This window comes from Triticum urartu, chromosome 1 (genome assembly GCF_003073215.2).
Source record: "Triticum urartu cultivar G1812 chromosome 1, Tu2.1, whole genome shotgun sequence".
Lineage (NCBI taxonomy): Eukaryota > Viridiplantae > Streptophyta > Magnoliopsida > Poales > Poaceae > Triticum > Triticum urartu.
Window position 1 is genome coordinate 25,036,563 of NC_053022.1, and position 12,886 is coordinate 25,049,448.

The 12,886-nt window shown below is 49.7% G+C and overlaps 1 protein-coding gene across 1 annotated transcript; it reads left to right on the plus strand.

The window, feature by feature from the left end:
- Positions 1-2,135: 2,135 nt before the first annotated feature.
- LOC125543998 (cation/H(+) antiporter 20-like) lies at positions 2,136-6,838 on the plus strand. Its single transcript, XM_048707523.1, has 3 exons — positions 2,136-3,514; positions 5,226-6,191; positions 6,270-6,838. The coding sequence occupies exons 1-3, from the start codon at positions 2,306-2,308 to the stop codon at positions 6,645-6,647; spliced, it is 2,553 nt and encodes an 850-aa protein (XP_048563480.1). The 5' UTR covers positions 2,136-2,305; the 3' UTR covers positions 6,648-6,838.
- Positions 6,839-12,886: the final 6,048 nt, after the last annotated feature.

Consider the following 12,886-nt stretch of genomic DNA (forward strand, 5'->3'; position numbering starts at 1 on the left):
CGTTATTACGTAGAGGTAGAGATAGAGAGTAGTAAACCCACACAACCACACACAACACACGAGCACGTGTGTCTTACACATATGCTAGGAAAAATTGAGAAGCCACCGTCTTCCCATAGCGTGAAAATTCTAATAAGGATTTCTTTTAGATACCGTCAGGAGTGTTGCATTTCATTAAGAAGAGGAAAATACGGACTCCCTCCATCAATATATATATATGGTCTACTGCTTTCTTTTTAGGCTAATGTTTATAAATGACTTTCTATCTTCTAAGTTTACCCAAAGAACTATAAAAACTTTGAATTTTCGGGAGTTAAGGACTGCAAAATTTACTGAAAGATGTGACAGTTCATCTTCGTACCAATCACAAGACTAGTGTGTTAGGGCATTTCCAACGCTGTCCCATAAAACGGAGATCGTATTCGCCCATGGACCGGAGGGGCTAGTCCCCACACACAAATGCGGGGGGCGGACATTCAACGCTATCCGCATACATTTCAATTACTCTTTCAACGAATCAGACAAAATTCATGCAAACCAGATGATATTCATACAAACCAGACAGCAACATTTACATTCTGGACATATTTTACCTAACAACTATATGAGACTAGGCTAAAATTAGTCTATGACTGGTCGCGGCGGATCTCCACTCCCACGGTTTGTCTTTCCTATGTCCAGCAGCCCGCTCATCGGACTGCCTTGAGCCCCAGACGGATATGCTTTAGTGGAAGGGCAAGAGTGGCCTCCATGCCCATGAAACACGAATCAGGGTTGGTTTTTGGGGTGGGGGACGACGATGGACTACGAAGCGGGCAAGACATCGACTGTGCTCATTGGCGACGCAGCGGCGGTGGCCTTCGTGGGTCCCAATAGGCGGTGGCCTCCCATGGTCTACTTTTCCTCGCTATCGGCAGTGGTCATGGATGTGTTGGCCACTTGGTCGATCTCCGCAAGGTCGGCTTCTTTCTCTGACGGCAGGATGTGATTCCGTGAATGTTGACAGTGGATGACGCTGCCATGGATGGGGAAGGAGCGGTACCACATGACCTCGTCCAGGGAAGTCATGATACCCATGCCGCTGTGCTCCCTCACGTGTCGGCCTGGAGCAACTCACCACTCCTTCGTGAGCTAGCTTGGAGCGGCTAGTTGCTGAACCACGCGTCGGCTTGGAGCGGTCACTTGTTGTGCCGCACGCCAGCCCGCAGTCTCGCCCATGGTACTAATGGCCTGGAGCGACGAGGGAGGTGGAGCAGCGACTTGTCTGGCTCGTATCCGGCAGGCTCAGCAGGCCATCCAGTCAGCATTTATGCCGGAGAACTCCTCTTCCTACTCGCCGGATGCCATGAAGAATGTGAAGAATATGGTGCACCCAGGGGATGGGAAATGGAGGTGTGAAGCGGTTCTTGCCCGGCATCTGACCTCGTTTAAATATGATCCGGATGCGAGAAGCCAGTCGGCGTTGTGTTTAATGTCGACCGGCTCCCGAAAGGACGTGTGACCGGAGTATGTTTTTCAACACATGCGCATGTTTACTAGAGGTAGGCGGGCAATTTGTAACCGTTTGAACGCGGCAAGGACACGTGTTCAGCCAGGCATGCAGCGAGCGGCGCTCTCTCGACCGACAGTGAGAAGTCGCGTCCGCTCTGAGCAGGCGTCATGGCGGAGCGGCCGCTCTCCCAGCGGCATGAATGCGGGCAATTGGCGTTGGACTGGAAAGCACGCGGGCCAGAGAGGAGGGTTTTGGATTGGCCATAGTTGCGAGACGCGGACGATGCAGCGCTCCGGATGCCTCGCAAACCCCACTCCCCCACTTTGTTTCCAGTTTGCCAAAACAATTGTGTCTATCACAGACCCGTGGATTGCAAAACACGTCCGGACCGCACGATCGGGACGGTTGAGGGCGGGTTGAGGGTCGGCGTTTCTTTTCAGACACATCCAAGATCGTAACTGTACATTGCGCTTTGTTCACCAAACATATAAATTTGACTCAGCCTTGGTGCTATGTGCGGAATGAATGTAGTATGCTGGGCTCAAATCGAACATAAGCAATCAATTCAGTGCACTTTGTTCACTCGTAAGCAGTCACCATCACCAGTTCACCGCTTCACATGCGGAGCAGAGCCAAAGCAGAGAGTGTCTTCTTCTTCTTCTCCTGTGCATCACGAGCCCCCCGCGCCGCTTCCTCTCCTTTTCCGCTCCCCACGGCACTACGAGACACCACCACGACCCCACCCGCTCTCCCGTGCACGATTTGAACCGCCTCCGCCTTCGCGGGAACCAACGAGAAACGAAGGAGCCAGCCATGTCTGTGTCGTCGGCGGAGATGGCGGCGGTGAAGACGTCGTCGAACGGGATGTGGCAGGGCGACGACCCGCTCCACTTCGCCTTCCCGCTGCTCATCCTGCAGACGCTGCTCATCCTGCTCCTCAGCCGCGTCCTGGCCCTCCTCCTCCGCCCGCTCCGCCAGCCCAAGGTGATCGCCGAGATCGTGGCCGGCATCCTGCTCGGCCCCTCCGCGCTCGGCCGTAACAAACCCTACCTCCGCGCGCTCTTCCCGCCCTGGAGCGCGCCGGTGCTCGAGTCCGTCGCCAGCCTCGGCCTCCTCTTCTTCCTCTTCCTCGTGGGGCTCGAGCTCGACCTCCGCTCCGTCCGCCGCAGCGGCCGCCGCGCCTTCGCCATCGCCGCCGCGGGCATCTCCCTCCCGTTCGCGTGCGGGGTCGGGGTCGCCTTCGTCATCCGCCGCGCCATCCCTGGGGCGGACGAGGCCGGCTACGCGCCGTTCCTGGTCTTCATGGGCGTCGCCATGTCCATCACCGCGTTCCCCGTGCTCGCGCGCATCCTCGCCGAGCTCAAGCTGCTCACCACGGCCATCGGGGAGACGGCGCTCGCGGCCGCCGCGTTCAACGACGTGGCGGCGTGGGTGCTGCTGGCCCTCGCCGTGGCCATCTCCGGCAGCGGGGACGACCGGCGCAGCCCGGTGACGTCCCTCTGGGTGCTCCTCTCGGGCGCCGCGTTCGTGGCCGTGTGGATGCTGGCCGTGAAGCCGCTCATGTCGTGGGTGGCGCGGCGGTCGGACTCAGGAGGCGGCGGGGGATCCGCCGTGTGGGTGGCCTTCACGCTCGCGGGCGTCCTCGCGTCCGGCCTCGCCACCGACATGATCGGCATCCACGCCATCTTCGGCGCCTTCGTGTTCGGGCTCACGGTGCCCAAGGACGGCGGGTTCGCCGGCCGCGTGACGGAGCGCGTGGAGGACCTGGTGTCGGAGCTGCTTCTACCATTGTATTTCGCGTCGAGCGGGCTCAAGACGGACGTGGCCACCATCCGCGGCGGCGGCGCGCTGGGCATCCTGGCGCTGATCATCGTGACGGCGTGCGCGGGGAAGATCATGGGCACGTTCGCGGTGGCCATGGCGTGCGGGATGGGGGCCAAGGAGGCCATCGTGCTGGGCGTGCTCATGAACACCAAGGGCCTCGTCGAGCTCATCGTCCTCAACATCGGCAGGGAGCGCAAGGTACGTCTACCTACTTACTGCGTGCGGCCGGTACGTACACACTACACATCACCGGCCAGCACGACGTCGTATATATACATGTCTTTCTGCGTATAATTTATGTATTTTGGTTATTTCTTTGCGTGCTGGTACGTATACGTGTACGTGCGTAGACGTGAAGAGAGCCAAAAGAATGGCTATCCGGCCGTCTGGTCTCGTGAGGACAAAAGCAGGAGTCACCTGCTGCTGCTGCTTCCTCTTCCTAGATTCGTCTCTGTCTATCTCTCTGTTGGTAGTCACTTGAAACATGGGAGAGAATAGATGGATCATCTCTATGCTACGTACTATACCTTTCTAGATTCTGCTCTGCCATGGCAGTTTGCTCTCATTTCTTCTAGGGCAACGAAGTCAGTGGTAGCACATGAAGAGTCCAAAAATTACACCTTGTTCCGTGAGTGAGTGAGTGAGTCAGTGATTAATCACTTGCTGAAATTTGACGGCTGCAAAGTCCAAATGAAGTGCTCCAGAGCGTTCCTTCAGCATGCACGTAGAGCAACCGTTTGTGAGTCTGACACGTGGGTCTGCACTCTGCAGTGACGTAGATGCCCACGAGTCGCTCATGCACGCAGCTTGGAGCATGCGTCCCGTGCCATCACGTGGCGCATCATGCACTTTGCATTAGAAACTTGTAGCGGAATGAACAATCTCTCCCGATCCAAAACCTTCTCACATACGTAGGGCCTGTTTGGTTTTAGGTCTAACCATGCCACACTTTGTCATACAATATTGTCACACTTGTCTAAGGTTAGTTTTTTAAAATGAGAACCATAAGTTGGCATGTCTAAAAGAATCTTGCCATATTTTTTAAGTGTATGTGATGTGTGCTTTAATGTGACTTGCCTAAGGTGTAGCTTGAACCAAACATCCATTCAAGTAAGTTAAACTTGCCTAACCTTAGATGTGGTACGCAAACTTAATCTCAAACCAAACAGCCCTGTAGTATTATAGTCCGCTAACATGAATACATGATGACGGTGCACTTTGCATGGTGTACTAAGTAGAAACTAGTAGTGGAATGAACAAAAACTTCAAAGTCCAAAAATTACGCATGTGATTTTACATGACTAATAATCCTTGAGTGGTTAATCACTTGCTTAGTTGACCCTGCGTGCATGGCTGCAAAGTCCAGATGAATGACCGTTTGAATCGCTCATGCAAGTAGAGCAACCGTTTGAGTGGCTGACACGTGGGTCCGCAGTGGCGTAGACGCCCACGAGTCGCTCACGCCCACCACGTGCCGCATCATGCACTGCGCTGCGCGGCGCGATCCGACGAAATGTCTACGCTATGCATTATTCATTTTGGCCCATCAAAGTCAACACAAACACTCTCAAGTCAAACATAAATATTCGACCATGTTTCTTCCTTTTTTGTGCGGAAAGATTCGATCATGTTTCTACCTCATTTGTTTTTATTTTTTTACTTCGTTTTACAGAACACAGAATGCTATAGTTTGCAATTTTGATTCGCAAAAAAAAAAGTTTACAATATATTTTTCTTAATTTTGTCATAAGCTGTAAATAGAAAGATGATCAGATTTATACTCTAAAGATTGTGCTAATTATACTCTAAAGATGATCGGATGTTCGTTTGTGTGAGAGCTTTTTCAGGTATACGGATTTTGCAGAAATTCAACCAAAACTTGCGTCTGTTCATGTTGGTCTGGTTGCAGGTGTTGAACGAGGAGACGTTCGCGATCCTGGTGCTCATGGCGCTGGTCACCACCTTCATCACAACGCCCACCGTCATGGCCATCTACAAGCCGGCGCGCGCCACGGGCCGCCGCCGCCTGCACCCGCGCAAGCTCCACGGCCCCACCTCGGCGCCGTCCTCCCCGTCCTCCGCTGCTGGCGGCGCCGCGGGCGCCAACGCCATGGAGCTGCGCGTGCTGGCGTGCATCCACGGCGGCCACGACGTGCCGGCGCTCATCAACCTCATCGAGACCATCCGGGGCCACACGCAGCCGCGCCGCCTCGTCAAGCTCTACATCCTCCGCATGGTCGAGCTCACCGAGCGCACCTCCTCCATCCTCATGGCCCGCGCCGCGCGCCGCAACGGCCTCCCCTTCCTCCGCCCCTACCGCCGCGGCGACGACCAGGTCGACGTCGCCTTCGGCACCTACGCGCAGCTCGGCCACGTCCACGTCCGCCCCATGACCGCCGTCTCCGCGCTCCACACCATGCACGACGACGTCGCCGCCGTCGCCGAGGACAAGCGCGTCTCCCTCATCGTCCTGCCCTTCCACAAGCGCCAGCACGCCGGCCACGGCGGCGGCGACGAGGTCGAGAACCTCGGGCCCGAGTGGCGCGCCGTGAACCGGAGGATCCTGCGGGAGGCGCCATGCTCCGTCGCCGTCCTCGTCGACCGCAGCTTTGGTGGAGGCGAGCAGGTGAGCTCCGAGCAGGTCGCGCACGGCGTGTGCGTCCTGTTCTTTGGCGGGCCCGACGATCGGGAGGCCCTCGAGCTCGCCGGGAGGATGGCGGAGCACCCCGGCGTGCAGCTCACCGTGGTGCGCTTCCTCGACGGCAAGGCCGGCAGCGAGGAGCACGCAGAGGTCACGCTGCGCCCGACCGACGCCAGGAACGCCGAGAAGAGCTACACCTTCTCCACCGCCGTCGTCAACGGCCACAAGGAGAAGGTAACAAACATTTTATTACCATTAATGGCGGCATTGTTGAACTCCTCGTATTGATTTGACTACGGTGTGCGCGCGCAGGAGCTGGACGAGGCGGCGGTGGGCGAGTTCCGGCAGAGAATGGGCGACACGGTGCGGTTCGAGGAGCGTGTGGTGGCCGGCAACGTGATCGAGGAGGTGGTGGCGATCGGCAAGAGCCGGGAGTACGGGCTGGTGGTGGCCGGCAGGGGGCGGCTGCCGTCGGCGATGGTGGCCGAGCTGGCCGTCCGTCCGGCAGAGCACCCGGAGCTGGGACCTATCGGCGACACGCTCGCGTCGGCAGGGCACGGCGTGGCATCCTCGGTGCTCGTGGTGCAGCAGCACGACGTGAACGCCGATGAGGTGCCGGTGTCCGTCGTCCAGATCGACGGGCAACCCCACGACGGTGAGCACGGCAAGGACGACGTGGCCGAGCCGTAGGAGTGCATCGAAACTGCTCTGCTCCGGATCAAGCGGCGCCTTATTTCTACTTACTACTCCACCTAGGATGATGATGATGACATGACTTGTGTGTATCTTAGTGAGTTTGGTGTTACCTCACGTGTAATTAAATGGTTAATAAGTTAACACGCAAAATTTCTCACCAATAACTATAAGCAATTTTTCAAGAACACCAAATAGCAAATTGAAAATTATTGTTTAAGTTATCAGGCAGCAATATCTCACCAAGTTAGCAGGCAGTTGGTAAGTGACTGCAGTGACTCTCCGAATGCATGTGAAAAAGAAAACAAGTGTGTAAGGAAAGCTAGAAAATTACAACGTGCAAAAAATTCATAAAACAAAACGGGAAGAAGAGATAAAATAGACTCCCCAAATATTTTCTTGTACAAAATTAAATTGCCATATTTTTCGTTAAAATTTTGCAGGTTCCCAATCCAGAACACTCCCACTTTCATATTTTCCCAATACGTTTCTTAGAAACTTTAAAGAAGCAAAACCACCAAAAATGAATGAATTAATTTTTCGAAGTGATTCATATTTCGAGGTTCTCGACAGACCCAAAACAATTTGCTTGCTTTAAAGTGACTTTGAAAAAACATCAAATAATATAATGATATACATTTTTTCATTAATAGAACGTAAGATACAGTTTTTTATCATGCTAATTTTTGATAGGACATATGTAGTCATATTTTCTTCGATGATTTTTTGCGATTATCATTTGATGGCATTTCTACCTAGCTACATCCACAAGGTTTTGACAGTCCCTACAGGTAAACTGTACAAGTTTCAAAACCATTCTATGGGTAATTTCTTCGTTAGTTTCCACCTACTCGGGTTTAATCCTTATTAGTAGAATTCGCTGGAATGGAAAGACAGTTGTGCCTTCAATATTTCCTAGCATATGTGTAAGACGCGTAGGGCTGTAAGAAAAGCTCGAGGCTCGTGAGCTGCTTGAGATCGACTCGTATTTTAGCTCGACTCAAGATCGACTCGAAAGGAAATGAGCTTAGTATGAGCACTTTATGTAGCTCGATCAAGAAATGAGCTGATCTTGAGACAGTATTGGCTCGCTCAGTTTGAACTCGATAGCTCGATATCATATAAGTATATTAAATATTTTTCATGTTTATTACAAAGAAATGGTTAGTTTATTATTATATATGTTGTGTGCGAATTTTTCGCCATTTTACTTACTAACAAACATGGAAGCTTAATTAACAGCGAAGAAAATTTAGCCTCAATATGGTGCATGTTCAGTGGTATGTTGAATATCTTGTTATTTTTGCCAAAGTTCAAGAGCAGTTGCACCTTTATTTTCTTTTCTTGCAAGTTCGTCCATGATATCTTATCTTCAGTTGAGAAAGAATAAGTCGAAATTTGTAGTAATTTTTTATGTTGTGGCCTATCTCGTGTGGAAATTTGCCTTAATTATTCCAGAAAAAAATCATCTTATTTAATTCAAAACTAGCTTGAGATCGTTACAAACTAGGGACGAGCTACTTTCTACGGCTTGACCTTGAGCTTCGCTTAATTTGAACTCGCTCGTATTTTAGTATGAGTTGAGCTGAGCCTAATCCAACTTGCTCGAACTCAACTCGTTTGCAGCCCTAAAGACGCGCGTACTCGTGTGGTGCGCATGGTTATGTGTGTGTGAGTGCGTCTACTACTCTCTCTCACAAGTAAAAGAATCTATAGCTTCAAGTCGAACAAGGATAATTTAGCACCAATCGGGCAGTCTTTTTCTCCTCTCCCAATTTTCGTTGTGTAGATTATTTGATTATTCCATTGCCGTCCATGCTGCATGCATGTGTCCTGGTTTGATTATTCCATTGAGTAGTCTTCGGTAACCTTGCACCGCACACGTACGTATACTGGTACACATCTTGGAAAGCCTCAGATATAAGTATGTTGCAGCTACTTAGTGTTGGAAAATTATGCATCTCTGGATGTCATTAGCAGGAACTGATTGCATCTAGATCACCTAAAAACATGAACAGAGAAGGGTTTAGGGGATCATTACATGTCACGGCAGTCGAAGTAGAGGTTCTCCTCGACGTCCTGATTCCTTCAGGGCGCCACCGGCACTTCCCAGGGACAGCGGTGGCGGCTGGCTTAGGTCTTCCCGTCGCTGCAGCACTCCCCCTGATCGGATGGGGTGAGAGAATATCGGGAGGAGAGTAAACTTTACGTGAATTGTGATCTCGTAGGTGGCCAGCTCTCTCCCGTATCCCTTTTAATATGGCGCTGGCAACAGGGGATCCAAAACCTGAGTTGGTTTTTGGGCGCCCCCGATCAGGGCGCGTTAGTTCTGATCGAGGCTCACGTACGTTGGTACGTGGACCCCTTCACTTATTGTTATCGCTTCATCTTTTTTTTTGTTAGACTAATAGATCTAACGGGCCTGTTTAAGCCGTCAGATCATAATTTATCCAACAGTGGTATTAGTCGCCAATCTTGATTGCAATAGATCCCTTTATTGTTGATCAGTAGATCACTACCATGTTTAGATCAATGTCAAGTTTAGGGTTCATAATCAAGATTGAAAGTTTTAGCCCCTGGTTAGCCCAAATATGCATGCTACTGTCTTGCTGCCCCCTGTACATCATCATGTTGTTTTCTAATTGCTACGGATTAAGTACTGCTATCTTTTGGTCAATCAATTTTTTAATTAATCTAAGTTAAGATCTAATGCTCACTTTCATGTTAAGTTGATTAAAATTGATCATGCTTAAGTACTGTTTCCATATGCATTAGCAAAATATTAGGCAGAGGGATACATGCAAGTCTACAGTAGCAACCCCTCATGATGAAGAACCCTAGAATTAATCCCAAATTCGTAAGAACCCTAATTCTGCAATTATGACTGTTTTTCCCCCAAATCAAGCACTGATGTACACGAATTGGAGAAGGAATGAGGAGAATCCTCACCTAATGCGCCGCGTAGCCGCCTCTTCCCTTCGGGGCCCGCACTGCGTCCACCGCGGTGCGAGGGCGGAGACGCCGTGACGCCGCCGTCCTCAGGACGACGTGCGGGAAGAACTCGGCAGCCGCCGCTGCTCTAATGGACGTGCCTCTGTGTGGCCGACGCTGCGCAGGTCGCCGTCGCCTTTCATGCCGCGGTGGCCGGCGCCCATCCTCCTCCTTGATGCGCCATGTACACGGACGCTAGCAGCCACGCTCGACGAAGGAGCACGCCGGACATCGTCCACGGCATGCTGCTTCGACGAGCGCCGCCGCCGCGCCACCATGGCCGGCGCGCCTTTCGGGCCGCCGTCGAACGCCGTTTCCCCGCCAGTGAGTGGGAATCGGGGGAGGGTTAGAAATGGATAGGGTTTGACCCAGCCGGAGGTTTTGCTCGGGTTTGGGGCGATCCGAGCCGTCGGCTCGATCTGACGACTCAGAGCATCGCGCGGCTCCCTACTGGGCCGGCGGGCGCTAATGGGCCGATTCTGGCTGTCGGATGCGGCCCAGGTTATGTCAGTCCAGCGAAAACACAAAAAAAAAACTTCTTCTGGGCTGGGCCGTTTTACGTGTAGCTGTGGGGTCTTTCGGGCTAAAATCACTGTCCGATTTTCTGTTTTTACAGTGCGTTTAAGTTAATAGTTATTATGTTTTTGCATAGTTAAAAAATAGAAAATGCCTAAAACTAAAATGAACACATTATTATTCTGGGTAAAATTGAACCAACGAGATATTTTATTCAGGATTTATTATGTGTTTTGCATGATGAATTTTTAGACATCAAAAATAATGATATTTTCTTTTATGTTGATGTTTAAATTCAGAATGAAATGACTCTAATTTTAATTCGGACCAACGTTGTTTTATTATTATGAGTCATCCCCTATGATATTTTAATTCCATGTTTCTTCTGCCCAACGGTGTTTTGACATGGAGTTGAAATTAAATACTTGGCATGTTTGTTTATTTACCAACGTAAATTTATAATCATGCAAGTTTACTTATGAATTTTTATGATGATTTCAGCTTCCGCTCCATTTCGGTCCGACACGATCGAACCACTTACGGGGAGTAACTTCCCTCATTGGAAGTCCCAAGTCGAATTATGTTTGGGTTGGAATGAATTTGACTATGCCTTGAGGGAAGAAAAACCTGTGGCAGGTGTTATAGGGTATGCAGAACTAAAGAAAGACTATGATGTTAAGATGGAAAAGTGGAACAAGTCCAACCATATTGCGCTTCTCATCATTAAAGCGACAATATTGCCGGACATTTCTGAAGCACTCCCTAAGAAAAACACTGCTAAAGAATTCCTCACTGAAATGGAGGAGCAATTTAAAGGCTCCGACAAAGTGTATGCTCATGAGCTTTTTGCTAAACTTCTTCAGAAATACACTATTGACGGAAACGTTAGGCAACACATATTGAGGGTGGTAAATGCTTACACCAAACTTAAGGCTTTGGAGTGTTCTTTAAGTGAAGCCCTTCTTGTCATAATTATTCTTGAGTCTCTTCCAGAAGAGTTTGAACAATTTAAGGTCAACTATAACTCTCTAAAGGAAAAATGACCACTCTCTGAGATGACCGCAAGGATCATCCAGGAGGAAGAGAGGATCATGAGGCAGAAGAAAGACCATGTTTTTCATGTTGGCTCTAACAAGAGAAAGCATGACGGGCAAGGTTTTCCCAAGCCTCAGAAAAAGCAAGTCAAGAAAGAAGGCACTAAGCCATTCAACCCTAAGGCATTCAAGGGTAAAGAAGCCGGCAGTTCTTCTTCTGCTCCTAGCAGCTCCACTGCTGGAGAAAATTCTTGTAACTTCTGCAAAGAGGAGGGACACTATCAAAGGGACTGCCCAGGCTTTCTAAAATGGATGAACAAAAGAGGTATTGATGAAATTACTTTTGTAGATGAATCTTTTTATGTCGAACTTTCTATAAAGTTAATGGTGGATTGATTCAGGGGCAACCACTCACGTTGCTAACTCTATGCAGGGATTCGATACGATCCAAACTATAAGAGGAGGAACAAGAAAGCTTAAGGTTGCGAACGGAGTTGAGGCCGATGTTGAAGTTGTGGGATCTCTCACGTTGGAGCTACACATTGGCCACATTCTTAGATTGAATAATGTTATTTATGTGCCTACTGAAAGAACATGCGGTGCCCCCATGTTTGGTTTTGGTAATTGATGACAATCTCTATGGACTAATGCTTTCCTTGAGTTATATTTGAAGGTTTTCTCCATAGGATTTTCTTGGAGTACATGTGTTGGTTTCAAGGAGAGTTTGTGTCGACCAAGGTGCTATTCAAGGAATTATCCAAAGATTGGTCATTTGAGAGTTGAGCTTATTGCAAGCATGTCTTGAAGAAGAAAATTGTGTGATCATTCATGTTTACCTTCAAGACATCATCCAAACGAAGAGAGTTGGAAAGATTCAAGGTTGATCAAGACTAAGTCAAGAGTGAATCAAGTTGATCAACTCACAAAGAGTAGAAGATGTACCGAGAGGGATCAAGTGATCCCATGGTATGGTAAGCATTGTCCATTGCACTTTGTGTACTAACTCATGGTCTATGTGAGAGTCTATGTGGGGTTAGGTACGTGTCCATGGGCTTGCGTCAAGAGGATGATATCATACAACCCATGGGAAGGATGACATCAAGTGGTGATCGTCATCAAGATTGCCGTGTGCAATTTCAAGTGGAGAATCACGAAGAGATCAAGTGCTTGAAGCTTGCCATCCATTTTGGTGTCAATGGACTTGTGAAGATGTGCTGAAGAGTGGCTCACCCATAGTGGAGTATGGGGGAGCAATCATCTAGTCTTCATCGACCCAACGCAATCAAGAAAGGTGGTCCATATTGAGGAGGACAGGATCGTCATCATCTAACTCAAGTGGATCATGTGCAAGGCAAAGGTTTGCCCTTGATAGGTTTTCTATTTTACCGGTGTCATGGTGGTAGTTGGGAGACCGGGTTATAGGATCGATAGCCGTACTATCAAGGGGGGCTCTCAAGTGAGTAGCTTGATCGTATCGTTCGTCGAGAGCTCAAACCATTGCATCCTTGCATCATGTTTCTTGGTTCTTATTTGGTTCTCTTTGTGAGTCTTGGAGCTTATGGTCATATTGATGACAAGCTTGAGTTCATCAAAAACGAAGTTCGCATGCGTCTTCTATGATGTTTTCGGTGTTGTAGGTTTTACCGGTCTTATCCGAGGAAGGGTCCTCACCATTTTCTTATGGGACTTTTCTAA

What these genes read in the sequence shown, in the direction of transcription:
- LOC125543998 (XM_048707523.1), top strand. Translation starts at nt 2,306, where the DNA reads ATGTCTGTGTCGTCGGCGGAGATGGCGGCGGTGAAGACGTCGTCGAAC. An exon ending in ACATCGGCAGGGAGCGCAAG is followed by an intron (nt 3,515 to 5,225) that starts GTACGTCTACCT and finishes GTCTGGTTGCAG; the next exon opens with GTGTTGAACGAGGAGACGTT. An exon ending in TCAACGGCCACAAGGAGAAG is followed by an intron (nt 6,192 to 6,269) that starts GTAACAAACATT and finishes GTGCGCGCGCAG; the next exon opens with GAGCTGGACGAGGCGGCGGT.